The sequence below is a fragment of the Hakea prostrata genome, chromosome 3 (genome assembly GCF_041222555.1).
Source record: "Hakea prostrata isolate BN-2017 chromosome 3, UWA_Hpros_2, whole genome shotgun sequence".
Taxonomy (NCBI): Eukaryota; Viridiplantae; Streptophyta; class Magnoliopsida; order Proteales; family Proteaceae; genus Hakea; species Hakea prostrata.
Window position 1 is genome coordinate 47,332,906 of NC_142602.1, and position 12,266 is coordinate 47,345,171.

The following is a 12,266-nucleotide window of genomic DNA, read 5'->3' on the forward strand; positions in this document are numbered from 1 at the left end:
CCTAACATAGGCTTAGCATGATCCAACATGCACCTAAGCCCTTATATCAAAGAGTAAACTGCCACAATGTTAAGTTGGTTCCATTTGGCTGTTCAGTGAGAGAGAAAAATACCAATTCAGCTTTTCCCACTTACCTTATAGTGGAGAGAAAAAATAACAACAGAACCTACCAAAAGACAAGGAAAGCTGGATAGTTTGTAAAAATTGACAGAAAGCAAGAACAAGAACCAAGAATGTAGGACAGCTGATGGGTCAGATGGTTGAAATTCATATAACTGGTTCAGCTCTTGAACATGGGCCAATAAATTGAGAATTTAGATGATGGCTATGAAAGAACACAAATGCCTTTTAATTGTGGAACACAGATCAGTGAGTGAAAATTAATCAAAGAATGACTAATGATAACGACAAGGTAGGGCATCTATGTTAATGTTCATCTATGTCGAGGTTTATGTCATGGAAAATTATAGGTGAAAACTGAAGAGGTCATGGATGAGTGGAAAAAATTTGATCCTGCTACTCATGCTCCATCTCCGGTAGTAGTTATTCAGAATCAACCATCTTCCTAAAGCAATCTTACGAAAAACATAGAAACCAAAACGTTCAACAAATATCACAAATATCCAGCTATGCTCTCAGTTGAACCCCAGCTATGAGGTTTCCCTCTAACATTAGCCATGGAAAACAAGATACCATTCCTGAAGCTCAAGTGAACTCCCTGAAGGGAAGCCTTTCAATTTCTAAATACAGACAGTTGAAAGCTATTCATGTTACTTACTAGAAACAATCAGGAAGTGGTTGAAGAATTCTAGAAATAAGGCAGAGCCACTTATTCTAATTCTCAAGTGAACAGCATAAGTCCCATAATTTTCAATTCCACCCAGAAATTTCAACATCTTCCAACAGAAATTGAGAAATTGAGACATACATGAGTAATCTGCTTTCAAGAGCTTCCTCTGATTCGGTAATTTCAGCTAAGATCCGAAAGCCATTTAACGTGCAGAATGAAGCCCAGGAGGAGGAAAAGAGGAAAAGAGGAAAAGCTGAAAGTAGAGTCTGTAGAGAGCAACGTGAATTCAAAGAGAAGAAACACTAGTTCCGGCTTAATTTCTGACATTGCTATAGTCTACATTGTAGTAGATTCATACACAATAATATATCTTCTTTTAGAAAACGGGACGTGTAGCACAATTGACCTAATGAAACCCCAGATCTGCAAAGAGTTGGGGGAAAAGAAGAAGAAAGGCTCGCCAGTTAATCAGAATGCTTCTTCGATACCAAATTCCTCCAAAGGTAGCGTCCACTTGCCATATCAACAAAAGTCCAGAAACCAGAACCAATTACAGAACAAACCTGTAAACCAGAAAAACTGAATCTTTAGGAAGAAAGCAAAAGGGGGAAAAAGAAAAGAAAAAAAAAACCCAAGAATGTATACAAACTGGGTAAGATAAACCATTGTTTAGGATACCTTGGTGGATGGAGACACTTTAGGTGATGATGATTCTTCCTCAGCATCGTCGGAAAGAGCAATTTCGGGTTTCGATTTTAGGTTTCTCAAGACGAAGAATCCAGCGAGTGTGGCGGAGAGGAAGATCAGAATCAGCCGCAACGGACACATTTTCTCTTTCAGCGAAGAAATCCCTCTCCACAGAGAACGAGAGAGAGGGATGATTAGTCGGAGAGAAAACTGGGGCTTTTCAGTCGGATTTTGGATTTTCCGACACGGAGAGAGAAGAAAATCTCGTTTTAAAGTGAAGCTCGCCGCACATCCAACCAGAGTTGTTGACTTTTCTCTGGGAATATTTCATGTCGAGAGCGTTACCTATAACCTAACCAAACCAACACACGCTTGCGACTTGCGACTTGCTTGTTTGGCCCCACGTTCTAGATATAGTCTGTACGTGGGTCCCACCGAGTCGCAGTGTAATATGCTGGTATCTGCAAGATTCTAATCTAAACTTCTTTCTAAACTTGGACCACAAATTCGTAGAAGGCATCAATGGATTGGACAAACCCGGAAATTGACAGATGACGTGGAACTGTTGAGATGAGAACACCGAGAGGTTACCAACCTCATATTTGACTTTTGGTCACCTGGTTTTGGTGCCAGCTGATGTGCGCACCATTAACCTCTTCTAGGGCTGCTAGTGTTTGGTTGGGAAAGAAGGCATCCTCTCAAGTCTTTTACTTTTCTTTTATTTTATTTAATTATTTTTTATAATAAAATTATCTCTAAGTCTTATTGTTTTCTTGGATTAGAACATTCTCTCAAAGGCTAATGCATTGTTCCATTGAGATTTATTCTTCTCACCTAATTCAGGCCAATATTATGTTCATTAGATGTGTGACATATGTTCCAACATCACATCAAAAGGTTAACATCCATTTACAGATCACATCAATCAATTTTTTTTAACTCGTAAACAGATTTCAACCATTTGATGTGATGTCGTGACATCTATCGCACATCTACAAATAAATGAATAGTCCATTTTTGAAAAGGAAATGAACTAGATCAATTTCTAACTTATCCCACTTGGGGGGCATGTATATATTGGGTTCTGACCATTAAATCTGTACTGAATACCAACAACAAATTAAAGTTGGGTTTCTTTCTGGCATGTGATGTTAAGGCTGAAAATTATAAGTTGTGATTCTCAGTCAGCAATGTAGAATATTGAATACTTCTTTTAGAGCTCTATCATATATTTAGGAATGTCAAATTTGATAGAGTTAATAGGTGAATTTTAATTTGTTAGTGTTTATAGGTAAATTAATTTTATTTCTCTCTTTTTAAATGTATGATGAAAAAATGTGAAAAGAGCACAATCTTAATCAAACCTAAATTAGAATTGGGTCAGCCAAACTAAGCTTGGTTAGGGCCAATCAAGACTTAGTCCCAGACTCTAACCCTAATCCAATCCATCTTGATTCATGGTTTGTAATTCTCGAGTCTGAATTTTTTTATATACAGAAATGGAAGATCATGCTTCTTTCACATATCTGCGCCTCATATTAAAGAGAAGATCAACCTCTAGTTCACCACATGTTTTTTAGACGACGCATGAACCAACTGCATGACCAAGTAATATTCTTTTACTATAAGTTAATGATTTTTATTTGAGAAGCTTAATTGCTACGCAGTCATTATATATAACCCCTTCATGGAGATCTCAAGATCTTTTGTATGACCTTGTCACATAAATCTTCCATCTGATTAAGCAGGAGTGTGATTTGGCCAACCACTAATGAAAATTCTTGATTTTCATTTAAAATCTTCAAACAATACTTCTATTTCAAAATAACAAGTGGAAAGATAAAGCAACATCCAGCTAGCCACATGATAGTTTCTGGAGAGAAAAAAACGCATGTAGACTTGCATATGATTCTCACACCAGCAGCAAATTTAGACATGCAGGGTACAAAGACTTCTCAACAAAGTCTCCCTCTACACCTTGACCACTCATGCAAATCATTTCAATAATCTTGTTTTAAATGAACTAGAAGAAAATTTGTGTATATATATTTTTCAATCTAATAAAAATATTTTGATATGTGCAGAGGTACCTCACTAGTAACTAGGAGTAACAGGTTGGAACATTGGGACATACAGAGACAAACACCTACAATCTATCAATTTTGGAAAGAAGAATACTAAAAGGATTTTGGAGGCTATACTTCTTGCCCTACAGTTAGGAATGGATAAAGTGACAAAAAGGGGATAAAGATAGATGAAATTTGGACCAACCACCATCGTATTACAAAGCTCTTACCATGGCCATCAAAAGAAAAGTGGCCTTTTGAGGAATTGCCAAGGTTAATGGAGTTGACTAACACAACAAAATATGTGAAATATGTTAGAATTCTCCAACCCAGTGCTCCAATTGCTTTTTGAAAAGTATGCAAACTTTGCAGCCATACAGGCAGATGACTGTAGTAGTATAATAGATAGTATTTGTAAGTGCTTTCAGCACTAATATCTTATTAATGAAAGTTTTTATTTCACCAAAAAAAGTCTCCCTCTACAGTACAACATTCAAACCTAAACTTAACTTTTAACGGAACTTTCAATCCATTGTTGGATTTGTATTTGTCTTCCTCTACCGCCCACAACCACTCCACTTCTATTTTTGCATCTTCTACACGATTCCTTCTCTCTAAATATATTCATCTTCCATTATCATGTGGAGGTAATATTAGAAATGGATAAATAAAAACTTATTGAAACTACAATACAAGTAATGAAGGGTTTAACTGATATATTGGATAACTTCAGGGGATTGCATTAATTTTAGGGGGTAACTCAAGTGGGACTGAAAACTTCCCTATCTATTATCTTTTAAAGATATTAAAAAACAAAAAAATACGAATCACATTTGATTAGGTTTACATTTTGTGAATCAATGACGGGGTTTTTTCTTAACTACTAAATATGGATTACGCTTATTCATAGGTCAAATATGACCAAATAAAGTTAGATACAAAATTTTCTCCTACCCCAACACAAGAAAAATGACACAATCTATGGATATTCTTCCTTCAGTATAGCCTCTCACAGAATCTCATCCCCCTCCCCCATATGATTTTATTTTTTCGGTAATCCCATATGATGTTGATATCATGTTTGACATCTCATCGAAAAGTATCACGTTTAGTACTTCTGTTTAAAAAAAAAAAGAAATTCAAATTAGACAAGCAACAATTGCTTTGACTTGTGATGCAACCAGCAATAGTATTGCTTTAGTATTGCTTTGGTTGGTAAGTTTCATCTCTGCAAAGTCTAACATACAGCTATCACCCCCATTGACATTGGGATCAACATAAATAAATAAATAAAGAACACAGTTGGACAACAGCAGGCTACAATAAAATTAGGAGGAAAAAACGGGTAGGTGTCTGGTAAGAACCTGTACGTTGCTCTGCACTTTGGTCTATGGCTTTCACCTCCAGGAAGCTATTATCCAGGCCAAACCCACTAGGTTAATATTGTCATCGCAATATCACTCAGTAACGAATAGGATCACCGCTCCAAATCCCAATCAGGACACGGCGAAAGCATAATACCGCCATGGCCTAGGTGTTCAACGTCGTCTGGTTCAAAACCAATTTGATTCAAGTCCAAATGAACCTGTTTCAAAAAAAAAGGGAGGAAATTCTTTAGAAATCATTAAGAATATAAATGAGAACAGCAGCCAATGTAATAACAAAAAACCAAATCTATAGAAACCACTCTCTTAGAACTCTGTGCTACATCTATGCAAAGCCTATCTAAGAGATCGATACTTCGATAAGACAGCAACCAAGTGGCTCATTTCAGTTTTAATAATAACCTGATATTTTGTGTGGCAAGAAAGGAACAACAGGATTTTCAATAACAAATCCCCAAACCCCAACAGAACATTATCTAATGTGCATAACTGAATACGAAGCCCAAAGTTAGGAGACTGGGAAACTGCCCTGTTTGAAAGGAATCACCAAGACCACAATGACAAGTATGCATATGTGATACCTTAGCTTACTTGAATAAAATACTCTCCTCTGTCTTAATTTGTGCAGGGCTTTTTGATCACGAGTTGAATCATACAACATGGTGCTTAGGACCTTTTTTGGATGGAAAATTCCACTTTTGGTCTAAAGGATGCATAAAATCAGCTAACAGATTGGGAAGGTACAAGGAATGCTTAAGCTTCAGGATTGATCAAGCGCAAAGAATCAATTCGCCAATACATGAAGTATGGTACAACATGGAGGAAGTCCTTGATTTACTACCAAAACCAAAGTATCCATGGCCTCTGGGTCTAGTTTCATCTCTAGTTAATATTGGCATCAAGACCATGAACAGCCGGTTTTGTAACTTTAAATCCTGAACTCTATTATCTTGGTTTGTTATGGAGGCTGCCAATGCTAGTAGGAAAGTACAAACTAATCCTAATGTAACCATATAGTTGTGTATCTGCAACTTAGATTAATGCACTCTTTCTCTTTCTCATCAAAAAATAGATAAATAAATTATGCATTCACAAAATGCAAATTTGCATGAACAGAGATCATCATTACCTTCTAAACTTTCACAAACCGAGCAACCTTAGCAAGCACCGTCCTTAGACATTGGATTCCAGCACCTGTCTTTGAGCTCACCATCATCTTGCATCATGATTGAAATCAAAGTAGAAAAGATGAGTTATATTCATAACCATGGTCATTGATGTCAAAAATTATAGTTTCTAATTCGTACCACTGGTTGAATGAGAGACTTATGTGCCCTGAGTTTCTGCAAAATAAGATTGCGTTATAAATTATTCAATTTTCCACTGTAGAATGCAAATCTAAAGGCTTCATTTTCTCCGCTAGAAGAAAATGGATTCAGTAACGTTCACTGCAGGTAATCCAATCACATATAGACTCAAATCCTCCTTTGCATGCCCCTCCAAAATTCTGAAAAAACTAAGGTGGGGCAACATATGAAAGTATATGCTGAATCATCAATACTAGAATGAAAAGACATTATTTCCTCACGTCCTTCAAAATATACCTCTTCAATCTCCATGGCACGACGAGCAACATCCAGTGGAAATACTACATCAGTCTTGGTTAATACTATTTGATATTTTGTTTGAGATCTGCAAAATTCACAATATATGACATTAGATATAAACAAATATCTGACCAATACCCCAAGTACTTCCTTTTTCCTAACAATCTTTCCTTGTAACCTTACAATCTCTGTACCAATCCAGCATTCTCCATCAATGATAAATATGACTGGCTATGCCACCTTTAGTTGTTCTTTTTCATTATCTTGCATACAGTCGGCTTGCCGCCTAAGTACGCATTGCGTCTGAGTCGTTGACTCTCACTCTGTCCAGGCAGATCTTAGATCTGTTAATCACTGGACGGTATAGTACACACACCTGCATATTTTGTTCAAAGTCTTGTTTATTTCTTCTTGCTTAAGCATGTTGATGGCTGGCCTCGCCACCTATTTTACTTAAAAGTTTAGATTATTTATTTTCGTGTTTACATATTCATCTTTATATTCTTTTAATTTCCTTTAAAAATTTACAAGTAACACATCATTGTTCTAAAGCCCATCAGAATAACTCCTCGTGTTGAGGCAAAAGGTGAGTGTAAGTCCTCATTTATGTTGGGGGTGAAGGGTAAGAACTTCTATAGGTGACTTATGAATTTTCAGGGGGAGGAATAAAGAGTAAACCACGAGTGTGTTTTCCCAAAGCATGTCTTCGTCAACTTTGAGTGGAGCTGGTACAAGTTCTGCTGCCAATATCCTTAACCAAGAAGAATTGATCAATGATTATGACCACAAAGTTGCAGAATGGAGAATGCCCAAAATTCCTACAGCTGAAATTTACCAACAAACTTTACTCAGTTTTAGGGAAACCGTAAAACTGTAGAGCAAACTTTCCGAATCTCTTCAGATATAAGAAATACGTCTTTTAAATAATTAATCCATCAAGAACCTCAAACAACAGCAATATAAATACATTCATTTCGGATGCATCCAAGTTGCCACAAAGCCCCTTCATCGTGAAGGCTTAAACACTTCCCTTTTGCTTGCCCTTAGAGACCAAAGATGGAATAAATTCCATGATTCATTGCTTGAAGTGGTAGAGACTAGTCTTTGCCATGGACCAATATATTTTAACCATTTCCCAGACTTAACCATCGACCTTGATGATAAAAATATTATGGATCCTTTGGTTATCAACCTTAAAACCGGTGGTTACGCCATGAAACCAGGATCCATACCAATTGCCCTTATTTATAGAATCCAATATTAGGCCATGAAAACTGTGGCCCCCAAGGCCTTGCAGAAATCCATAAAAGGCAAAACTGAATTCCTCAAAGGCATTTCATGCCATTCAAGAACTATCAAACCCAAATATGTCCAGTGGGAAGAGGTCAGTTTTCCTGAGCAATGGATGCTTCAGACCCAGAAACCCCAAGTCCAATAAGACCCAAACTCGGCAGTTAAGTCTCTTACCCAGGACAAAACTGGATTGGTAATCATTGCTTCTGACAGAGGGAAACCATTTGACAGGGTTAAGAAAACACCTTCTAGGGGAACAACTTCTAGATCAAAACAATCTTACCCCACCACAGTCCCCGCCAGAGCATTATGCTCTAGCATCACCTGTGAAACTAGTAGCCTCCTGTCACAATCAACTATCCAACTTAATAATTTAGAAATCAATAACCAAATCACCCATGGCGTTCATACCAATGACAAACAGTCTGATGAGAGCCAACTAGAGCCAGGATCTCCCACAGGATCAGCAATAGAGATTCCCAATACCCTTGATCCTTCACACAATACACAGAGAATTGAAGCAATTTGGGATAATTCTGATTCTGAGTCTGACTCAGATAAAGATGAATTAACTCCCGATTTAATCATGAAATCAAGTATGATGGTAATACTTATACCAAAAATTTACCTCATTGTTACCATCGACCTACCTACCCCAACGTTCTACTCAAAGAAAATGGTAGGACCCAAAGCCCAATACCGATCCGGCTTCTTCTATGAATGGCACATAGATGGCCTGACGGATTACCAAATCAATAACAAATCCAAGAAATGACCATGGTAGGCAATGGTCATCGCCAGCATAAAACAAACGACCAAGCCATTGCTATGCTACTCAAAGCAGAGTTTACTAGCCAATTGAAAGGATGGTGGGACCATGTTCTCACTACTGATCAACAATGGGGCATCCTTAAGGCCACCCGACTTGATGCAAATAACCAACCAATTATGCAAAACAACCAACTTGTCCAGGATGCTGTAGATACTTTAATTTACAACATCACTGACCATTTCATTGGAGATCCATCTCGATTAAAAGATAGATCTTCCGAACAATTGTCCAATTTAAAAGGTAAAAAACTTCATCAATGCATATGGTACAAAGATACTTTCATCTCCAAAGTTTTAACTCGAGATGATGCAAATTCTGCATTCTTGAAGGAAAAAAATTCCTTACATGTTTACCAAGTACCTTTTTTGAAAAAATCAAACAAAGAATAAGAAAGGAAAATGGAGAAAAACCTTACGATAATCTAACTTACGTCGACCTTACTACCCTCATACACAAAGAAGGCCTTGCTTATGTGTAGACATGAGACTGCGTAAGCAAATTCATAAAGAATCTAAAGCATATAAGGAAGAATTAGGAGGATTTTGTGAATAGTTCGGTTTTGACCCTATAAAATCTATAAAAAGAGAGCACAAAACAGTTTCCTAGATATAAAGATAAACAATCAACATAAAACTTTGGAACCCTATCACAACAAATCTATAAACAAAACCAAATTCAACAAGGAGAAAAAACCATTCAAGAAAATTAATAACAAGAAAAAACCCTTTTCCGTAAAATGTTTCAAATGTAACAAAGTTTGCCACTTGGCAAAGTATCGGCGAGTAGCCCAAAAAGTCAATCTTGTAATTGACGACGAACAAATTAGAAACACTATTCTCCAACTGTTCATTGCTACAGACAGTTTGTCTGCCTCCGAACAGGAAATTAATACGACTCTGAAGCCATTATCCACATGTAATTGTAAAGATATATATATATATATGTGTGCCATTTTTTAACACTAATGGGATCAATATGATCTAGAATGAAATTATCCCAAGTTTCTTCCTTGAATTCGTTGACAAAATTGATGACCCAAATCTTAAGAAACAATATTTGGAACAAGCTAAGGAATCCCTACTACCTAAACCTGTCCCAACAAAGCAAACAAATTATGACATAAATAATATCTATAACAGATTTACACCATCCACCTCCCCATCTTCCCAAATCTCCACCCAAGATTTTATAATCCAACAACTAGAAACGATGACTTCTGACCTACAAAGAGAAGTTAAACAAATCAAGCAAAAGCTTACTTTTCTTAGGAAATAGGTCTGTAGTACATCTAATCCAACAACCCAAACCAAACCCTTTACTAATTCTTCCACCAACCACACTAATTTTGTTCAATTAATAAATAAAATACATTGTCAACAATGGTACGTCCACATCAATCTTGTCAATTATGGAACCTTTCCAACCTCAACAATTGCCTTAATAGATTCAAGTACCGCCTTTAATTGTATAAAAGGACTTATCCCAACCCAATTATATGGAAAAATCCACCCATAAACTTTCTGGAGCTAATAGACAAGGATTAATTGTCAATTATAAATTATCAAATATTCACATCTATAAAGACCAAATGTGTTTAACAAGTTTCATTCTTGTTAAAGACATTGTCACTAGTGTCATCCTAGGACAACCACTGCTAGAGATGATTAAACCCTTCACTGTCTCTATTGAAGGTATAACCACCAAACTCCAAGGGAAAAAAATTCTTTGAATTTAGAAAAACCCTAAAGCAAGGAAATAAACCAATTAAGGGAATTAGCTATTTCGACTATTAATCAAATACAAAACAAAGAGCAACTCCAATTTTTGAAAGATGTGAGATATGTTATAAATGCACTGAAGAACGTCTAACCAAACCAAAAATTCAACAAAAAATTCAACATTCTAAAATTTTATTTTAAAAAGACTTATGCTCTAAGTTTTCTGATGCCTTTTGGCTCTGTAAACAACATGTTAAATTACCTTATATTAAAGGATTTTCTGAAAGCCAAACCCCAACTAAATTACATGCTATCCAAATGACCCAAGCATTGCAGGAAACCTGTAGAAAAGAAATTGATGATCTATACTGCATAAAAGCTCATTCGCCCAGTAAATCCCCCTAGAGCTGTGCAGCCTTCTATGTCAATAGAACTGCCGAAATTGAATGTGGAACTCTATGTATAGTTCTTAATTATGAACTGTTGAATGAAGTCCTTAAAAGGATTCAATATCCTTTACCAAAAAAAAAAAAAAGGATTCAATATCCAATCCCTAATAAAAATAATATTTTACAAAGAATTCACAAAATAAAAAATTTTCTCAATATCCAATCCCTAATAAAAATAATCTTTTACAAAGAATTCACAAAATAAAAATTTTTCTAAATTTGATATGAAATTTGGCTTTTGGAAAATCTAGATTCATGAACAAGATAGGTATAAAACTACCTTTACTATCCCCTTTGGACATTGCAAATGGAACGTGATGCCCTTTGGTTTGAAAAATGCCCCCAATGAGTTTGAAAACATAATAAACAATATTTTAAATCCCTATAAACATTTTACATTAGTCTATATTGACGATGTACTCGTCTACTCTAAATCCATTGAAGAACATATCAAACATTTGAATAAATTCCCAGACCCAATACTTGACAATACCCAAAACATATCAAACATTTGAATAAATTCCCAGACCAAATACTTCACAATACCCAACTCCAAAAGGAGCCTTAAATTATGTTCAGGATTTCATCCCACCAATCAGGCCAATCTGTGAACCCATTACATTCCCGACTCAGGAAAAGTCCCAAGCCATGGACGGCTAATCATAACAAGGCCGTCCAAGCCATAAAAACAATCGTTAAAACTATTCCTTGCCTTAACCTAGCCAATCCTGACATTCCCAAAATTGTTGAAATTAATGCCTTGGACATCGGATGTGGAGGAATCCTAAAACAATTAGATCAAGGAAAGGAGGTCTTAGTTGGAACCAAGCTTAAAAGAACTATAATACTAGTCAAAGAGAAATATTATCTATTGTTTTGTGCATTCTAAATTTTGAAAGTGATTTATTAAATAATTTTTTTTTAGTAAGAATTGATTGCAGTGCTGCAAAGCAAGTTTTGAAAAAAGATGTTCAAAACATAGCCTCAAAACAGATTTTTGCCTAATGGCAAGCATTATTATCAAGTTCAGATTTTGACATTGACCATATCAAAGGAGAATTCCATTCAATTCCACACTTCTTAACCCGTGAATTTCTCTAGGAATCAAAGTCTATCAACTTGATCATGGTTCCTCCCAAAGAGTCCCTTCCTCTTTCCACTATCAAACCAAAGGCTTCTTATGCCAAACAACCATTACCAAAACCCTCAGATTCCAAAGCCATTGTTGCTTCCAACAAACCATATTCCTATATTATGGTTGGGCCCAGTTCCACTACAGTATCCAAATCCATTGGACTACCCTCACGGGTCCCCAAAAAAAACCAAACCGCAATCAAAAAATGACTTCTCGATCCCAAGCAAAGTCTACCCAATCCACAGCAAAAAGCCAATATGTGACCAAAGAGTCCATTCAAACAATCCTGTCCATTGAACCCTAT

At 36.2% G+C, this 12,266-nt stretch overlaps 1 protein-coding gene across 1 annotated transcript in view; it reads right to left on the reverse strand.

Annotated features, from left to right (window-relative positions):
* Positions 1-3,788: 3,788 nt before the first annotated feature.
* Positions 3,789-12,266, reverse strand: part of LOC149022367 (P-loop containing nucleoside triphosphate hydrolases superfamily protein) — a 31,355-nt gene continuing 22,877 nt past the window's right edge. The window contains exons 9-12 of the mRNA XM_089150495.1: positions 6,533-6,620; positions 6,236-6,271; positions 6,058-6,144; positions 3,789-5,128 (exon numbers count right to left, since the gene is read on the reverse strand). Coding sequence (XP_089006621.1) covers positions 6,061-6,144; positions 6,236-6,271; positions 6,533-6,620 — 208 coding nt within the window. The 3' untranslated portion in view covers positions 3,789-5,128; positions 6,058-6,060. The remainder of the gene's footprint in view (positions 5,129-6,057; positions 6,145-6,235; positions 6,272-6,532; positions 6,621-12,266) is intronic.